The sequence below is a fragment of the Bufo bufo genome, chromosome 1, assembly GCF_905171765.1.
Source record: "Bufo bufo chromosome 1, aBufBuf1.1, whole genome shotgun sequence".
NCBI lineage: Eukaryota > Metazoa > Chordata > Amphibia > Anura > Bufonidae > Bufo > Bufo bufo.
The window spans coordinates 485,260,363-485,280,570 of NC_053389.1; the positions used below are offsets into that span (position 1 = coordinate 485,260,363).

Genomic DNA, 20,208 nt, shown 5'->3' on the forward strand with positions numbered 1-20,208 from the left:
TTATGGCATAACAAAGATATAATGTGCCCTGAGAAAAATAATATCAAATATAGTATGGCTCAGAAATAAATTATTTGAAGTTAGATGGGCGTTTGCTAAAACTAAAAAAAATGGCCCGGTAAGGAAGGGGGATAAATACTCTTGTAATGAAGTGTTTAACTGAGCAAAAAAAATAGTATGACTTCTACACTGACAATGATGCATATGGAAATCAAACTGATAATAGACAAATAGGATCTTGGGTTGGGACACTGTATGTTTAAGGCTAACATTGCTCCAGTAGGGAATTATTCAGGTTTTACTTTCTTATTGCACATGAGAGATGATATCAACTTTAGTTTATCAGCGTTTTTATTTTTTTTGTTTGTTTTTTACCAAGATTAGTTAACATAATGCTTAGAAAAAGTGTAGACAATGTTCTCGAATGATATTTTCATTTTTAAACTAGTTGCAATTACAATATTTTCCATCCTGATTGTTTTTTGCCCACTTTAAGTATTTCTCTTGGGACCTGTAAAATTCGCAAGGCATACAGCAGCTGCTGTTTATATCAAAAGCTCCATGAAATCAATCCATTGTTTATGCCTTTTAATGTTAGGTAATACATTTTTTTCTGTAATGAGGAACAATAAAAATGCACCAATAGCCTCCTTTGTATCACTAATATGTCTTTTTGATGTGCAACTTAAAATTCTACTTGAGATGATGAAGTATTGGGCTTTGGTTGCTTTTGAGCACATATATATTTATATGTATATAACTTTCTTGACATTTATTACATGCTCTAGCATATCACAATGAATGTATTGAATTAAGGATGCTATATAACATATATACAGAATGGATTACATGAATGGTACTTATAAATCCACACAATGTGTTTCATTGTCTAGTCTGCATATTTAAATTACCTAAGTGATTTGGATTATACTAGTCCATTACTCATCCCTATGAATGCATAATTCTTTATCTTGCACCAAGTAAAATATGATGTAGAAAAGTAATAAAAAACAATATGCTCCTTTCCTAATGTTTTACTTAAATAAAGTAAAGTATAAATGCAGGTTATTTTCCATTTCTATATAAAAATATAGTATTTATTTTTGTCATATTTATGCTATTTTTTTTTTTTTAACATTATAGCAGATGCCATAAACAGCAAGTCAATATTCTTAGTAGTTCCGAAGGATATTCAATTCAAATTCCCTCGATAGAGCTTTCTTGAAATAAAAAATGATTGGAAAAAGAAAAAGTATAGTTTTCAAATGTATTACTTTCTAAGAAAGTTTACTACCATAATCCATGTGTCCAGTGTTCTTCTCTGAAGATCCTGTTATGTCTCCAGTAGCAGAAGATAACTTTGAATGTAGAAGACTAATAGTGTTCCCAAAATATCATCCATGGTTACCAGTTTATATACTTTTTAAATATGTTTTACGGAAAATACTATATATATATTTTGTAGGACAAAATAAAATAAAAAAATTCTAAATAGTAATGACAGAGGTAAAAGGTCAATGAACCAGAATAGGCATAGACTTTTAAGTTATATATTTAGTTATATATTTCATACTAAAACTTAATAAAACATAATATACTTTTTAGTTATATATTTCATAATAAAATGTCTGGAAAATGGAAGATTGGAAAATAAAAGACCCAGGCTTGTCACCCGAGAGTCAAAATGTGGGTAGTAGCAGTAGTAGCAGCATCATCCATCTGGCCAGTAGTGGTAATAAAACACAATTCTCCCTGGGTTCTGAAAGGCACCACATTAGTATTGAGAACAAAGATGATGAGAATATGGACCAAAAGTCTCACTACTCTCACTAACAACAGGATGTTGTGCAGGTTATACAGTGGGGCAAAAAAGTACTTAGTCAGCCACCAATTGTGCAAGCTCTCCCACTTAAAAAGATGAGAGAGGCCTGTAATTTTCCTCGTAGGTACACTTCAACTATGAGAGACAAAATGAAGGGAAAGAATGCAGGAAATCACATTGTAGGCTTTCTAATGAATGAATTGGTAAATTCCTCTGTAAAATAAGTTTTGAGATGAACTTTTGTTATTGACCAAATGCTTATTTTCCACCATAATTTCCAAATAAATTCTTTAAAAATCAGACGTGATATTCTGGATTAGTTGAGGTATACCTATGATGAATATTACAGTCCTCTCTCATCTTTTTAAGTGGGAGAACTTGCACAATTGGCGGTTGACTAAATACTTTTTTGCCCCACTGTATCTTGAGTATGACAGTATGCCTTGGATACAGGGGTCATAGCATTCCTTCTACTCCTCCTCTTTACGGCCCCAGAGAAATCTTTCAGTCTCATCCTCTTTGTCTTCACTGTCCCCTATTAGTGGGGTGCCTTCCATATGCTATGGAATACAGTCAAGCTAGTCTCCTCGTTGATGACTTATGTGAGAATAGTCTGCGTTTAGACTGACAATGGTGGAGGTTCAGGTGGAGGTGTATGACCCAATGCATAGCTATGTTGGTGGTAAGGGTTGTAGTAGCATTTGTAGCCACAGTAGCAGCAGTGGTAGCAACAGTGGCATTCAGGGTAAACAGAGCAGGGAATTGGGAGGGGGGGTGCAAGGACCATACAATGACATATTACAGTTGGATGAAAGTGGCATGGAAGGTGAGGATGACAATGATGATTGAGTGTTGGACAAGACCTGGGAGCCAGATTTGGTTGCTGAGGTGGATGTAACATCAGAGGAAAAGGTTAGTGGCTTTGTCTGTAACAATAAAGAGCAGAGGCAATGTATAGCTCAAATAGGCCAATATTTATATTTTAAAAATGATTTTTTAAATTTATCTAACACTATTATATACTCTAAAACACAGACTTTTGAGTTTTCATTAGCTATAAGCCATAATCATCAGCATTGAAATAAACACTTGAAATAGACCATTCTATGTGTAATTATATATATATATATATATATATATATATATATATATATATATATAACGCAGCACTCCTTGGATAAAAAAGTGAAAAATTTGATATTTATTCAACACATGTTGATACAGGCAACGTTTCAGCTCTCTCACAGAGCCATTATCAAGCCAAGTGGCTTGGCTTGATAATGGCTCTGTGAGAGAGCTGAAACGTTGCCAAGTGGTTTGGCTTGATAATGGCTCTGTGAGAGAGCTGAAACGTTGCCTGTATCAACATGTGTTGAATAAATATCAATTTTTTTCACTTTTTTATCCAAGGAGTGCTGCGTTATATTTATCTGGATTGTGTACTGACCCCAGGACCAAGGGGATAACGCTGGCACCTGAACTGCTTGAAGCTAGGAGTGCTGCCCTGTGATTTTCTGGATATATATATATATATATATATATATATATATATGTATATATAATGTATCTATATAATACTAACATAATCCAAACTTCCTAATTAGTTTCTCCAATTTGGGTGTTCCATCAAATTCTAATATATATCAAAATTATAATTAATCCCATCAAATTCATTTAAAACTACATTTCGAAATGTGTCATATTAATATGTAACAGTGTGGAATTGTAAAATGTTGCTTAACAGTTAGGCAGTAATCTTTTTAAATGAGATCACTACAGTCTCTTCATATAGATGGGATAAAATTTTTTGCATAAATTAGAATAAGTATGTAGAATCATATTCTTCTACAAAATAGTATTTTAATTTTCTGATGGAGAGAGAATTTTGAAAATGCACTAAACTTTTAAGTATTCACCTTTGCAATAAAAGCTTAATAAATGCATCACAGCATCTCTAAATGTGAAAGGATTTATTACACTATATGCTTTTATTGTCCGTAGCACTCCGTAGAAATCCAATTGTAGGCACTGAGCGCTGAGATGTTTTACTGGGTATTTATTAGGGACAAGAACCTCAAATATAGTGTTCTTAATAGAAAAAAAAATAAAGACATTTTATGTAACAGTCTTAATGCAGTTTAGGTAAATGTGTTATATCTTAAAGTGATAAAAGTGAGGAAATAGCTGTGTAGTTACAGTGATTGTTGGCAAACAGGAGACAGATAGATGGAGATACAAAAATTTCAACTGCCCATAAGATGCCCCTAGGTTTAGAGGTGGAAAATAATATTTTTTATCAGACTTCAGACTAGACTCACAATAAAACCCTCAATTTTAATTAGACTTCAGATCAGAACCTTTAATATCAATCAGACCTCAGCTCAGAGCCTCAAGCAAAACCCCAATGTTAATTAGATCCTCAATCAGACCCTTAATCAGATCAAACCCCAATGTTAATTAGATCCCAGCTTAGACCCTCAATGTTAGTGAGACTCCCAATCAGATCTCATATAAGACCCCCAATGTTAATCAGACCCCAGCTCAGACACCCCATCAGACCTTAGATCAGATTCCCAATTTTAATCAGAAGCCCAATCATACATAAGATCAGACCCCCTAGAGTTAATTGGACTCTAACTTAAACCTCCAATCAGACCTCAGATCAGACCCCCAATGTTAATCATATCCCCAATCAGACCTCAGATCAGACTCCCAATGTTAATTAGACCCCAGCTCAGTCCCCCAATCTTAATCAGACCTCAGATCAGAACTCAGAACAAAAATCAACTCACCTGTCCTGTTCTGGCCACCATTGCCACTCTGGCCACTCTGTGCTATGACCTGATGTTGCATAGCGTCAGGTCACAAAGAATGCCTATAACCTCACACTATGTGTAGGTTACAAGAAAAATGTTACAAATTTTACATAATAAATGTGCACCTACAGTATATGTTAAATTAGAATAGACCTTAACTAGCTGATCGCTGGGGGTCCAAACACTTGGACCCCCACCGATTCTGAGACTGTAGCTCCTGTTCCCCACCTTTGATGGAGTAGCATGTTGTGTGTGCGCTCTCCATGGGAGTGCCAGAGGTAGCAAAGAACAGTGCTCAGCTATCTCTGCTGCTCCCATAGGCAATGAATGGAACAACAAAGCACATGCTAGACCTGTTGCTCCATCAGAAAGGGGTACAAGACCCCCATTCTCAGGTTTGGTAGGGGTCCCAGCATTTAGTCCTCTAGGGATCAGCTAGCTATCGCCTAACCTCGGGTTAAGGGATAACTTATAAACTTGACATAACCTCTTTAATCTCTAAAGATTTACATGGCACATACTGACATATATTTATTTAATTGTACCTAGAGTTTACCAGAAGTAATGTCATGACTAATTTGAAAATTTTAAGTAATCAATTTTTTTGGGTTGTGTTTAAAATATACTAAAAAGAAGTGGCATGCAAATGCAGCAATTCTTATCTCGTTAGTCAGTGTGATATGCTAACTGGAGCACCATTCTAATAGTAATTACATTAAAATGGCACAAAATCACTCAACATGAATAGAGTAATTTGCTGGCAGATCAGATAATGATTGCTATATCTGTATTTGCAGATCAGTGGACCTAACAATTCCAGAACTATACTTCTCTAAATTCATTTTTTTCCATTATTTATTTATTTTTTCAAAAATTGGGAAAATATGTTGTTAATTTGTTATAAGAAGAAATGTGTCATTTGACGATCAGAGAATTGGTAAACCTATGAATTGGGTCATTATTTGTGCTGACTAATATCTGGGCATGTTCTATTGTAAATGTGCCTAAAATATGAAAAGCTTCAATATATAGATGTAGCCACCAAAAACACATTACAGTAATGTAGTGAATTGCATTAAAGTGACCATCCTGGCACAGCTGGTGTCAACATAAGGATACATTTGTAAAGTTACTTAATAGAATTATAAATGTTGTCTGTTCCTGTCTCTTATCCATACTAGGAAAACACTGATCATCAGACTAATTAAATTGATAGGTATATTTAAAGGCTATGGATACTTTCAGAGGCAATTTTTTTTTACTGTTGGATTATACTAATTTTGGGCTAAAAATTGATCTTTAATAAAAGAAATTCTGCAGTTTTTGTCACAAAGAGTTAAGTTTTAACCTAGATGTGAGCATCTTCCTTTCACTTTAACTTTATCGTCTGAATATACATATAAAGTAGTATTCAGACGTCATATCGTCTGAATACTTTGTATAGCCAATATCTCTAAACTACTAACAGCTCATTCAAAACTTATTTAAGACATATTATTATTAGTATTATATGAATTGACCTATAATGGGTGTTTATAAGTTGAGGAGATGAGAAGTAAGGCTTCACTGACAGAGTTCACTGATAGGACACATTATAAACACAGAGCCTGCTAATAGAGAATACCAAAAGAGAATGGAGCTGATAAAAAAATAATAATAATATTTTAGTTCCAAATGAGTACAATGCAATAATAAAAAATGACCCCGTTATAGCCTATAGCCTATAGCCATTAAGTATATTCAGTAGTTTTGCTTTTTTTATTGTTCTTACGTACGGTCTAAAGGTTGAAATCCAAAATGCGAATTTGAAATGTAGGGTTGTATTTCACAGTAGGCACAGTAGGATAATGCCTATAGGAGGCAGTCTTATTTTGCAAAGGATGTATGTCAAACAAGTTTTCTTCACTTAGAATTTGTTGGGATGAAATCTATAGGTAAATAGTCTATTTTCTTTCTAAAACAGAAAAACCTGTTCTACTTAATATATGTGGGCATTAGGCAATGAGTATTGTGTGCTTATGCTTGATAAAATTGTCTCTGCAAAAACATGTTCATTTTTATCATTGTAGATTTGTTAGCTGTACCAAAACACCCTTATGCTGCAATGGAAAATTGGGGATTAAGTGTATTTGTGGAGCAAAGAATTCTTCTTGACCAAAGCATTTCTTCAATTTCATACTTATTGGATGTCACCATGGTCATTGTACATGAAATCTGTCACCAGGTAAGCAAATTAAATGATGACAATGTTGTATAATAGGTTTGTACTTGTAGGCATTGTTTTCTTATAATTAAATCAAAAATAAAAACTCTTAAAAACCTAATCTTAAAATCTTGACATTTCTGGTTCAAACTGTTTACTCTTTTTATGTCATAATTACAGTGTATACTTCCAGTTTTTTGACGGCATAAAATACTATACTATTGTCTTTAATTATGCACATATTTTATTGTATTTATGCCCTAAAATTAAGGTGTATTCCCATATGACTTGGATATGCCATCAATGTTAGGTGTCAGTCCAACCTCTAGGACCCATTCCTACTGTATATCCAGAATGGGAGGGCAGTCGTGCATGCACGTCCACCATGTTCTATAGTAAATGCCCCTAAAATATGGAAAGCCTCAATATAAAGATATAGCCACCAAAAACACATTATAGTAATATAAGAAATTGCATTTTAAAGTGTCCATCCAAATTGCATTAAAGTGACCATCTGTTCACTGCTATGAGTGTTTTAGGCACTTGGCTAATTTCAGAAGTTGCATAGCAATGATTGGAGAGCAAGTTGCACATCTGCAGTGTGTGTTTCCTCATTTCTAGAGCCCTGTTTTGGAGATGGGAGCAATTCCCAGAGGTGGGATCGGCACTTATTTGCCATTGACAGCACAGATTAGCAAATTGCTATCAATGTCACAGTTGGAAATACCCCTATTAATTAGTTGTGTCTGCTATAGACCAAGATCTGCTCCACTAATACAGCCTCTTCTATTTAGTAGAAAAAGCAGAATGTAAATCATGGCTGTTCATCAAATGGCAATATGAAATGATAAGCTACATTCACAACCAATAATCCTTTGACCATCAGAAATATTGCTACTAAGGCTTATGGTGAATGTTGCAGATGGTGTCTGCATAATGTAACTTTTTGCAAAAACCCTTTAACGGCTTTCCGGTCAACATTTTAAAATATGTTAAAAAGCCTGAAACTGGGGGAGTAGGTTTTTAAATCCTCCTTTTTAAGTTCAGAAATTAGCATTAAGCTTATATCAAATTGATGAGAATGAAGGTTGGAGTAAATTTATAATAAGAATAAGATGACAATTCAGTCTATAGAACTGAAGTAAAACTGTTTTGGAATAGGGCCCACAGCGCCAAGGTTCATTTTAGTTTGAATAACATCTAGCTGGGAAAAATAGAAATACATTTTCAAAGTCTTTACCTTGACAATGGCATTTACTGCTTATAATTGAATAACTACACATCTGTCCGTCAATCTACAATGTTGATAAACCTCAAACCTGAATATTTAAGAAATAAAAAAAATATTTTTGGGCTTTCTTAAGATAATATTTGAACATAATTATTGGCCAACTATTAGTGTACAGAATTATTATATAAGTAAATGAAAAAAAACATCCTATCTAACTTGCTTATTTTCAACTGTTAAATTGAATAAACAATGAAAAATTTACATATAAACATTTCTGACATAAAAACAAAACAAAACACAATGACCAATATAGCCCCTTCTCTTTTCAATGACAGTTATAAGCCTTCCATCCATGGAGTCTGTCAGTTATTTAATCTGTTGACAATTAACTTTTTGCGTAGCAGCAACCATATACTTTCAGACACTGTTTATAGCGGTGTACTGTTTTCCTTCATCATAAATCTCCTGTTTAAGAAGGGGTTTAGGTCAGATGAGAAAGGGGGCCATGTCATTATTCTTTTATTTAATTCTTTAAGACCTTTACTGCCTTTTTTTATTTATATCTAATTGTGATATATATATAACTTTTTGATCACTTTTTATTCCATACTTTTTGCCAGTGGGTTGGGGGGCAAAACAACCAACAAAACCACAATTTGCTCATTTAGATTTTTTTTTTCTGCTATGGCATTCACTATATGGGATATTTTCATATGTACAGTGCCATGGAATGAATGGTGCTTTAATAATAATAAATAATATTAACAATAATAAGAAATACTTTTCTATTTTGATAGTTTGGACATTTTCAGACACACTGATACTAATGATTTTTTTATATGTAAAATGGGGAAAAAATTATTTTTTATATTTTAACAAAGATATTTTTTTAAACTTTTTAAAGTTTGTTTTTAAGTGTTATTAGATCACTGTTAGGCTGCAATATTTTATCTATAGCGATCTTTGGCAAAATTGATTCAAGTTCTTCTTATAAGCCCTGTGTGAGACAGGGCATAATAGGAAGTTTACTATGGCAGGTCTAACAACCATAGTGACTACACTTCTCCTGAAATCTCATTCCACCAATACACAGTTGCTGCAATTCTCACATTGCTGTGGTCCTTGTTGCTCTACAATTCCAGGTTCAGAATTCAATAAACTGGAAATGGCTTAGACAACCTGTTCAGCCAGTGATTGGGCAAGCAACCAGTTCAAGCCATTTGCTGTGTGTTGAGCCAAGGAATAAAAAGGGGCGAGCAATGGGAACACAACCAGTCTCAGAATCACAGACAGCCCGGATTCATGATGTGAGCAATAATTGATTGTTATTTTAAACTTTTATCATCTCTTTAAAAAATAATTCCAATGGAAAAACCTCTTTAATGTCACTAAAGGGCCATTTACATGGGCCAAGAATCTTAAACATAATTGCTAGCGAGCATTCATGGGAACTCTTGTTAGCGATTATCTGGTGTTGTAAATGTACTGCCGATTACCAACAAGCAAAATGTTCGTTCATCAGGTAATCTCTTAAGGTTTATTGCTGTATATAAACAGAAGAGTCAGTTAAGTCATTAAATGGAGAGCTTATTGCACTGCTGGCCTGCTTCATTTACTTAAACTGTGCAGATTTCTATAACAAAAATCAAGATATGTTGACACTGCTGAAAACATTTTGAAAATCACAGCAGCATACGTCATTGTGGTTCACAGTATTGACTTATTCTTCTAAAAAATAGGATTATATCCATTACATTGTAATGCAAGGTGATGGGGTCTAACTTTGACAGTGCATGCAAAGGCAAAAGACCAAAAAGCTGGTAAAGTTCAATCACAAGGTACAAATCTTGATGGCTTACCAATTCAGACATAGGAGCTTAGCAGTTACAATATTTATAGTTGGTTATATTTGCAGCACGCCAGACCTGCAGGGTATTGCGATTGTGAGGTCACGGTTTTTGGGCAAGCGAGGGTTACTCACAGTTCTGTAGGAAAACCCTGGGCAGGCGTATAGCAGTGAAGGAGAGGCTGGCACAGGAGTCTTCTGGGGCACACTCTGTATTTAGGGACCAGGCCTGGTGGTGGATGAGGTGCCCTGGATGTTTCAGGTGTTTTATGTGCCTGGGGCAAGGTCCCTTTAAGATTCGTGATGCCAGTGCCTGTAACGGTGGCACACCGGTTGGTAGTTGTAATAAGTGAGGTACACAGATGGTATGGTGAACCAAACTTTGCTTTACTTGGAAACAGTTCAACTTTGTACAGTTGGGTGTCAAATCTGTTCCATATCTCAGATATACATCACAAGCAGGCTTTCACAATTATGGCAGGTATACTGTTCCTTGCAAGATACTCAGAGGGTAAACAGCAACACACTCAGAATCAGGCTGTACCTTCTCCTCAGAAATAGTGTACACTGTTCATTAGAACTCCTGTCTGGTTTTTATCCCAAGGCCCGGATACCTCAATACTGGCTTTTATCCTTGGTCAACAATCTTCCTCAGGTATTCATCCTTGCTTTACATTACTACTCCTTCTGCCCTTCAGCTTACTTGTACTAGCTGGAAACACTGGCTCTGCTTGGCTTGTGGGAACTGCAGGTTTTCTCCCAGGAGGTAACTCTTCTCATGGGGTAAATCTTCTGAGCTAACTCTGGCTCATTATCCACAGGCAGGCTATAATCCTTCACTAGCCTCCTGGTAGCAACTAGAAGCCAGAACTATCTAGCTGCATGTCAGGAGGAGGCCCTCAGCATATCTTTGGCTAAGATGCCCTCTCACTTCTGTGTCCACAGACTCCTGACTACAGACCAACTCCTCCCTGTCTGGGTCTAAGTATTTATACTAAGTGTTCACTGTCTCCCCCTAGTGCCTAGGATGCCTAACTACACCCTAATAGGCCTGCTGTACACATCACAGGGGAACAATACATATAAAAACATATAGAAAATATAAATATACTGCCAGTTGTCCCTCAGGAGTAGGAATACCACGTGGCCCAATTGACCCTTGTGTAGTGCCCACATTCACCTAGTGGGACACTACATAACCCCATGCTACAACGTTGCCTGTCCTCGGCGCAACACAAAGGGGCCCTGCCCAGCTGGGGACTGCACCTGAAAGACAAAAAACATGCAAAGCAGGAACATACATCTACATTTGCAAATACACACATATATATATATATATATATATATATATATATATATATATATATATATATATCAGGCAGCTCCGCTGGCTAAGGAACAAGTCCGGTGAAAAGGGGCGTTGTTCTCTTCTCTCAGGATAGTATAAGGGAACAGGGGGCGATGACCTGGTGCAGCGTATCAGGGATACCAGGATAGTCCATAATAAAATATAGTAGTCCCATAATAAAATTGAAGTGCAATTGTCCATAATAAAACAGCATCTCAGAGGTCCACATACATAAGAGTCCTCTCTGGGCACATTTCCTTGAAGTTACGGGTTGCATATTAAAGTCACAGCACATAAAAGTCCTCATTATTAAAAATGGCTATAAAATAAGTGCTGTATTGTCCCTTAATCAACCTGAAAAGGGGGTTAAAAGGGTTAAGGTGCAAATTAAATAGGCACAACTTGGTGAAGTTCTGGAAAGCAGGCAGGAGGTCCTGTAAACAATATGGCCTTGTAGCAATTAGTAATTTCAGTGGCCTACCACCACCACTGAGCCGTGGGTAACTGGCAGCAGCAACATAGGGCCAAAAACAAAGGACTCCTGTCCTGAAAGGGTTAATCCACTTTTAATAGGGTCCCTTGACAAAAGAAAGCAGAAGCATGGCCTAGCATGCCTACTCACAGGTGTGCATCAGTTCCACTTTGCTCATCAGTGGCACATCCTGGTTCCGCTTGCAAATTGGGCCGGACACGATGATCCACATAAGGATGGGCCCACAAAATAGTGTTGGCTGGTAACTGGAGCATAAATGGGCCCCATAGGCCTAGGGGTAAATACTGTCGGTGGCTCCATGGGCCTAGACATAATCACTGCAGGAGGCTCCGCTGGTCTGGGTGGCGCTGGCTGCAAGCCACGGACCCGGCTTCTTACATAACAGAGTCTCTCCAGTACAGCAATGATAGTCGCCGAGCTGGTGGCGACGGGATCTTCTACTGCAGGTTTGGGGACATCAGAGTTCTTAAAGGACACATCAGCATTTTCAGGGGGCAACGGTGCCACTCTGGATGCAGCGATGTGGCGCAGGCCATCAAGATGGATCTCTAACCTGGCAATCTGGTCCTCTAGCGTCTCATGCGATGCTCTGCTGCAGGGATCCGGTACAGTCGCAGCAGGTTCAGGCGCTGCGACCGTGGTGGGGAGCAAGGTGGCCTCTCCGGTCCCGGAGTATAGGCAGGCGGTGCTTCTCTCTCGTCGATCATCGTAGGCTCTGGGGTCTCACTTACAGGTAAGGCCATTCCGGCTGGAGACTCTCCCCTCTGCAACATGCTCGATCGCTTCTCTGGAGAGCGTCAGGGCGGCACTCAGTATCTTGCCTGCGACCTCCCACTGCTCCGGGAGGCCGCCCCCCGGGTACTCCAACATGGGGAGGCGGAGTCCATTTTTGCAGACATGTAAATTCATAGACAGGGCGGTGGCACGGACATACAGCCTTTCCTGCTCTTTTAGCAGAAGGCGCCAATTAATGGCACACAGTTTTAAATTCCGCAATGGCGTAGGAATAGTCCGTAAATCCTGTTCATGACGCCAATTTATGCAGCACGTCAGACCTGCAGGGTATTGCGATTGTGAGGTCATGGAACGGATGCATCCTGATGTGTAAAATCAAAAATTATCCACTTAATTCTGCCAAATCTCAATACCAGAATTAACAACGCAAGTGTGAAAGTAGCCATAGCTGGTTATTTGACTTTTCCTTTAGATCAATAGCACTTTGCTGGGTCCCTATGTACCTCTCTCTGTGCTGTATACAGTTCTCATAGCTTCAGCTGCTATACCACTACAGAGCCACTGTTTGTCAGCTACAAGTGTGCTGACGCCTTCCCAACTCTTAGCTGGGGAGTGCACACACCACCTGAACTCGTCAGTCGCACCAAAACACTCATATATAAAATCTGCTCCTCTTTTACATGAATAGTTATTGTGACTTTAGGACTGGTCATGTGATCACAGGACCTGCACAAATTACAGTGTCCTTTATCATCATTATCAAAATCAATTTTGGAGGAACAGTAACCCAAAACAGTGCAACACATAGGGTATGCAGCCAGCCAGTCGCAGGGGCAACACGTGAGGTGCATGGTGGACCGATGAGGGGCCAAATAATATAACACACAGTTCATCAGCTTACTCACGGTTAGCAGAAAGCCTCCCTGGGCTGGGAGCACAGTGTTGAGGTGGACAGCACGAAATCCTCCGGGGCAAGCTCTGTGTAGGGAAGCATCAGCCAAGATGGTGGTTGAGATGCCCTTGATGTTAGGGGTGCTTAGGGTGCTTGTTGCGGCTGAGTCCCTTGATGGTTTTTGTCGTGACGCCAGTACCGTTAATGGTGGTAAAACCATAAGTGGTAATAATGAGGTAGACAGTGGTGAAATGCAACTCACAACTTTTACTTTAGATGTCTTTGGTTGCAGCAGTACAAAAATGCAGTCTCTTAATGGTACAGAGTTGATTCTGCAAATCCACAGTTTCTAGGATTTTCAGGTTTCTAGTTTTGGAGCAGTGGGTTAGCTTAACATCAGTGCAATTTTGGTGAGGTTGCCAGAGGCTATGGTATCCTTCACCTGAATATCTCAAAGGTCCTTTATGGCTGGTTTGCGGCTTTTATCCTTTGGATGTATATAAGTCCTTTTTCTCTTGTCCCTTTCTGGACTAAAACTTTTTCTCAGAGCTGAAGTGCTGAATCTGCACCTTTTCACTCTCACAGTATCAGTCTACTTACTGATCTCCACACTGACCTGTCTTTGTCCCCAACTGTCATCAACTCTCATCTGCCTCAACTAACTAACTAGGCCTGAACTAGGTATATATATAAGACCTGAACTTTATCCCCATCTAGTGGTGGGATGTATAAATTACACCTAATCTGCCTGTTAACAGGGATTTTGCAGATACATAAATACAAAGTTATACCATACTGTACAATACATTGTTAAGACAAAAAAGTACTTTTAAGCAGTGCCCACACACACGTAGTGGGACGCTGCAGGTATAATATGATAGATAGATATCCCACACCTTATATTCTTAGTATAGGGAAAATAAAACATTGCACATGTAGTGGCACCTGGGCAGTAATGTATTATTATAGGTGGGCTTTAGTTCCACCTAAAACATCATATCTAAAGTAACTATCACACAAATATTTGCCTTATATATTGTTCTTATATATTTATAGATTTAGAATCCATTAAATATTACACCATTGCTTTCTAATCATTGGGGGTCCAAATAAATTGAGGTCCAAGAGGTGAAGGAGACTACCTTGCAGTTCACTGCACAGCTGGCAATTTAAAGAGCCAGTGCACAGAGAAATCTCTGAATAGATAGATAGATAGATAGATAGATAGATAATGATAATGTTTTGGCCAAGATTTGGTCAAACTATCCGTCAGAATTGATCAGGTCCGAATGAATGAATTCAGAATTAAAAGTGCCCCATTTGAAAAATCATGCATGACACTCTGAGATCTCTTAGGACTTTATTCAACATCAGTCAAACTGTTCAAAGGAAACCTATCACTGTGAAAATGCAGTGCAATCTGCAGGCAACATGTTGGACAATAAAACTATTTTATCCATTAAAACCTCTGCTCTTAATACGCTTAAGAGTCACGTGGACGGTCCTAATTATTGATTGACAGCAAAGTCTCCATACCTAGTTATGCAGAGTCAACTCATTTCTAATATATAGATTTTAAATATATTTAAATATGTGTATCAGAATAAAACTATGTAAACTAGTAGAGGTGGGAGGAATCCAATTTTTTTCGAATCCAAATCCGAAAAGGTTCTCGAATCTATCAAATCTTTCGAATCTCGAATCCTACGAATCCTGTACATAAGAATTCTGTGAACGGTGTAAGAAACAAAGTGATCCAAAACACTTATGGGGGGGAATCTGTGGATGACACTGCTATGGGGGGATTTGTGGATGGCACTGTTATGGGGGGGATCTGTGGATGGCACTGTTATGGGGGATCTGTGGATGGCACTGTTATGGGGGATCTGTGGATGGCACTGTTATGGGGGGATCTGTGGATGGCACTGTTATGGGGGGATCTGTGGATGGCACTGTTATGGGGGGATCTGTGGATGGCACTGTTATGGGGGATCTGGGATGGCACTGTTATGAGGGATCTCTGGATGGCACTGTTATGGGGATCTGTGGATGGAACTTTTATGGGGGATCTCTGGATGGCGTTGTTATGGGGGATCTCTGGATGGCACTGTTATGGGGATCTCTGGATGGCACTATGATAGAGGGGATCTGTGGATGACACATATATAGCATCTTATGCTATGTGCCATCCACAGATCCCCCCATAACAGTGTCCCTGCAGTGTGAATGACCCCCAATACAGGGGCTGGGGGCTGACATCTGCATTAGGAATGACAGCGGGGACCGGTGCAGTCCCTGTATTCAAATGCACCGGCCCTGCTCACTGTAGTATAATCTTATGATCTAACCTGCATTGTTAAGATATAATAATCCATCTGTATTACTTACATTACAACATTAAATTCCATAGCAAAGAGGAGTCCCACCTCTATAAACTAGTATCCTATATAATAAAATCTCTATGTACGTGCGCGTCCGTGCTGATTTATTAAGTGCGCATGCGCGGCGCGCTGGCCAATCGGCACGCACATACGGACACCGCCTGCAGCGCCCATACATGTGCGTCCGGCGCCAGTCTCTGTGAGTGGAGGTGAGAGGCCACATCCATCCCTATGTGCCATCTCCTGTCATCCCAAGCTGCAGGCAGCTGACGTGGGCAAACTTCCCTGCCCCTTTCCTCCCCCTATTACTCTGACTACATCTGTACACTCCGGCCATGACATTATAGAGAGTTAGGGAGGGGGCTACAGGGAATATATTGTAGAGATAGAGGGGGATACAGGAGGAAATACATTGTACTGTATATATATTACACTCCAACCTCCATCATATTATACTCCAACCCCCATCATTGTACACATATTATACTCCAACCCCCATCATTACACTACAGCCCTCATTGGAGTGTAATATGTGTGTAATAATGGGGGTTGGAGTGTATAATGATGCTGATGGGTCCCTGCGCCACGCATGACCACTATAACAAACGGCACACAGACGCAGGGCACTCACACAGGGATTTTATGTGATGGGGCTGGAGTGTAATCCTACATAATAAAATCCCTGTGTGAGTGTCCTGTGTCCGTGTGCCGTTTGTTATACTGGGCATGCGTGGCGCGGGGACCTATCAGCACACAGCGCTCCACACGCCGCCCGCACCTGCGCCCAGTTCCGTCAGGACTCCGCCTTCCCCTCCAGCTTCATCTGCAGATGCCTTACACCCCAGGATCCCCATCATTATACACATAGTACACTCCAACCCCCATCATTACACACATATTACACTCCAACCCCCATCATTACACTCCAATGAGGGCTGTAGTGTAATGATGGGGGTTGGAGTGTAATATGTGTACAATGATGGGGGTTGGAGTGTAATACGTGTGTAATGCTCTCTGCCTGTGATAGCTTCCCTCACTTGCTACTGTGAGGCCATTTCCTGACTTTGGTGGGCGGGGTTAGGGTGAGATAGGAGCGAGTAGGATGCGGCCACTGTGGGGACTAACCTGTGCCCCCTGTGCTGACAGATACCCGGGGTCCAGAATCGAGGTCCCCATCCCCAGTGCTCCCAGCTTTGTCCTCCCAGGCTCTTTGGGAGTTCTATGAACTCCAGGATGCAATGCTGCAGCAGGTACGGGCCACTCTCTGCCCGGTGCACAGGTGTGGGCAGTGCATAAGGGTGTCGGTGTAGGATACGTTGTGGCAGGTGGCGGTTGTTGGGCCCAGATCCCGGGGTGTCAGTCAGCTGCAGAGGAAGCCAGAGGGGTAGGAGGAGGCACGGTGGAGCTGGGCACAGCAGCGGGCCAATGCGCAGGGGTGGGCGGTGCGTGCGGAGTGCCGTGTGTTGATTGGCCGCCGCGCATGCGCACTTAACTAATCGTCACACACGCGCGGTCGCACACGCACTCAGGGACTTTATTATAGAGGATATATATCTACTATAATAAAAGCCCTGTGTGCATGCTCACGGCTGCGTGTCCGTGCGTGTGTGGCGATAATTGAACTGTGCACGTGCCGCCCAATCACCGCCGCCCCACACACAACCGCGCCATCCACACCAGCACGCACGGCGCACTGACCAATCATCACACGTCGCTCCGCACACTGCCCGTACCTGCGTGCCGTCCAGGCAAATCGCTGCCGCTCGCAGGTTATAGTGTGCTCTCCACGTCGGAGCGCCGCCATTACTGTTCGTGCATCACACAGCCGCACAGTCCCAGCACTCTCAGCCACAGACAGCAGCCGCTGCCAGCAGTCTCAGCCATCAGTCAGTGCCACCAGCCACAGCCTCCAGTCACAGTACCAGCAGTCTCAGCCATCAGTCACAGTACCAGCAGTCTCAGCCATCAGTCACAGGCACCAGTCTCATCACCAGTCACAGTGCCAGCAGTCTCACCCACCAGTTAGTGCCAGCAGTCTCAGTCACCAGTTAGTGCCAGCAGTCTCAGCCACCAGTTAGTGCCAGCAGTCTCAGCCACCAGTTAGTGCCAGCAGTCTTAGCCACCAGTTAGTGCCAGCAGTCTCAGCCACCTGTTAATGCTAGCAGTCTCAGCCACCAGTCACTGCTAGCAGTCTCAGCCACCAGTTGCTGCCAGCAGTCTTAGCACCACCAGTCAGTGCCAGCCGTCTCAGCAACCAGTCAGTGCCATTTAAGGCCTCTTTCACACGACCGTATGGCTTTTTCAGTATTTTGCGGTCCGTATTTCACGGATCCGTTGTTCAATTATTTTTTGTTTCCACTGCGTTTCTGTTCCGTTTTTCCGTATGGCATATACAGTATACAGTAATAACGGAACGGATACGGAACACATACAAAGTACATTCCGTATTTGTTCAGTTTTTTTTGCGGTCCCATTGACTTGAATGGAGCCACGGAACGTGATTTGCGGGCAATAATAGGACATGTTCTATGTTTCAACGGAACGGAAAAACGGAAATACAGAATGCATACAGAGTACATTCCGTTTTTTTTGCGGAACCATTGAAATGAATGACCGTATACGGAACTCAAAAAACGGCCCGCAAATGGAAAAAAATAAACGGTTGTGTGAAAGAGGCCTAATATATACTGTTCTAGTGCCCGTTATTGTAACGGGCTTAATGTCTAGTATACTATAATTGCACATGAAATTGAAAATATAAATGTTAATACTATTTTAACAGATTACATTGATGAATGAATTGCTCCACGGGGGACATAAATTGTCTATGTGAGAATGTGATTAAATTATTATGTCCCTCTAGACTTTAATCAATGCTTCTCTTTATTTTTTTTCCCCAATACTAGGAATATGATTTATTACAAGACAAGAGTGTTCTGGCTAAGTTTCATATACATGTCAAACTTTGTTTTGGCTCAAATCAGTTTGACATTAACCCACTCACAAAGACTCAAAGAGCAGATTTATGTTACTTTTTTTTACACTTTCTCCCTAACTTCTATAAAAAAAATTGATAGCCATCATTTTTGTGTATGCACAGGATGTTCCACATCAGACAGTATGCAAGAGTTCTCTAAAGTATATTCCCTAGTTTTGTTGCAAATTTTACATATTACACTTAGCTATATCAAGTTAAACACCAATAGTGCCAAGGAAGGTTGCTAGAGGGACAGAAAGCTCTTTTCTTAGTAGCTAACAACCATTATCTTAGGCTTCAAAAGCTGAAAGGAATGACATCCTGCTATGCAATCAGCATGTCTTCCAACTATTTTAGCTCTTTGAAAGAAACCTTTGCAGGTAATTATCAAATTTTTTAATAAAAAATAAAATAAAATAAAAAAATTTAAATGTAGTTTAAAGACCCGGACATTCCTTCACTGGTTTACATGTGTTTTTTGCAAAACTGACCTGATATTGAAATCATTAACTTCAATAGATTCCTCTATTTGATTAAATACATGTAGTATAGTCCTTTAGCTTTGAAGCACCAGAGTAGTAATGTTTTCAAACCAATTTAATAGCAAGCTAGTTAAAAGAAAAATAGACCCATTTATGAGCAGGGTTTATTTTCCATTAAATGGCCAATAAAACATCTTCAGCTTATTGTGCGCAGATATGTCTTGAGTGAAAATGTTACAGTGTGATCATTAACAAACTATGGCAAGGTCTATTTATTCTCCTGAATTGATGTTATATAATCATTTTCATTTAAGCCTATTTAAAGTAGACCTGCTATTAAAACTGCATTAGTATCTTTGTGATATGTTAAAGAAATGTGCATGTGACTGCCTGATAAGAGTTCAAAGAATTGTTAAAATAGCTTTTTGTTTTATAATACTCTCCAAAGCTTTTTAGTATGAGCAATCTTTCTTTTTTAAACTGCTAGAAGACTTTTGAATCACTTACCTCTACCACTGGATAGCCCATTTATGTCATTGTTAATGCAGAATAGAATTCAGGTATAAAGCCTGGAAAAATACATTTCTGGGACAGTTACTAGAATTCTTTTAAAAGGGTTGGCTTATTAGGATACAAAAACACCACAGAGGGTGCTCCTATCTTAGGGACCTCTATAAGCAACTGCATAAATAAGCTTAACAAAAACTTCTGTCCTAAGAGCAAAATTGTCTTTATCAATGAAAAAAACAAACAAAGAATTTGTTAATGATCACACTGTAACCTGTTTATACTGTTGTGCAGTATGGAATACTTTGTAAAGTGGTATGGACAATTGCACAATTAAAACAGTTTAAAGTGTTTTTCACCTTTATTTTATAAAATATAATTAATGAGTCTAGTAGAGGAATTCTGTGCTTACCAAGGTTTAAACAGGGTACACATTTGATATGGGACCGGTGTGAGAAAGCCTAGCACCCAACCA

At 39.5% G+C, this 20,208-nt stretch overlaps 1 protein-coding gene across 1 annotated transcript in view; it reads left to right on the plus strand.

Moving 5' to 3' along the window:
- TRHDE (thyrotropin releasing hormone degrading enzyme) overlaps positions 1–20,208 on the plus strand; it is a 1,599,235-nt gene that overhangs the window by 647,937 nt on the left and 931,090 nt on the right. Inside the window, exon 4 of the mRNA XM_040410016.1 lies at positions 6,708–6,862. Coding sequence (XP_040265950.1) covers positions 6,708–6,862 — 155 coding nt within the window. The remainder of the gene's footprint in view (positions 1–6,707; positions 6,863–20,208) is intronic.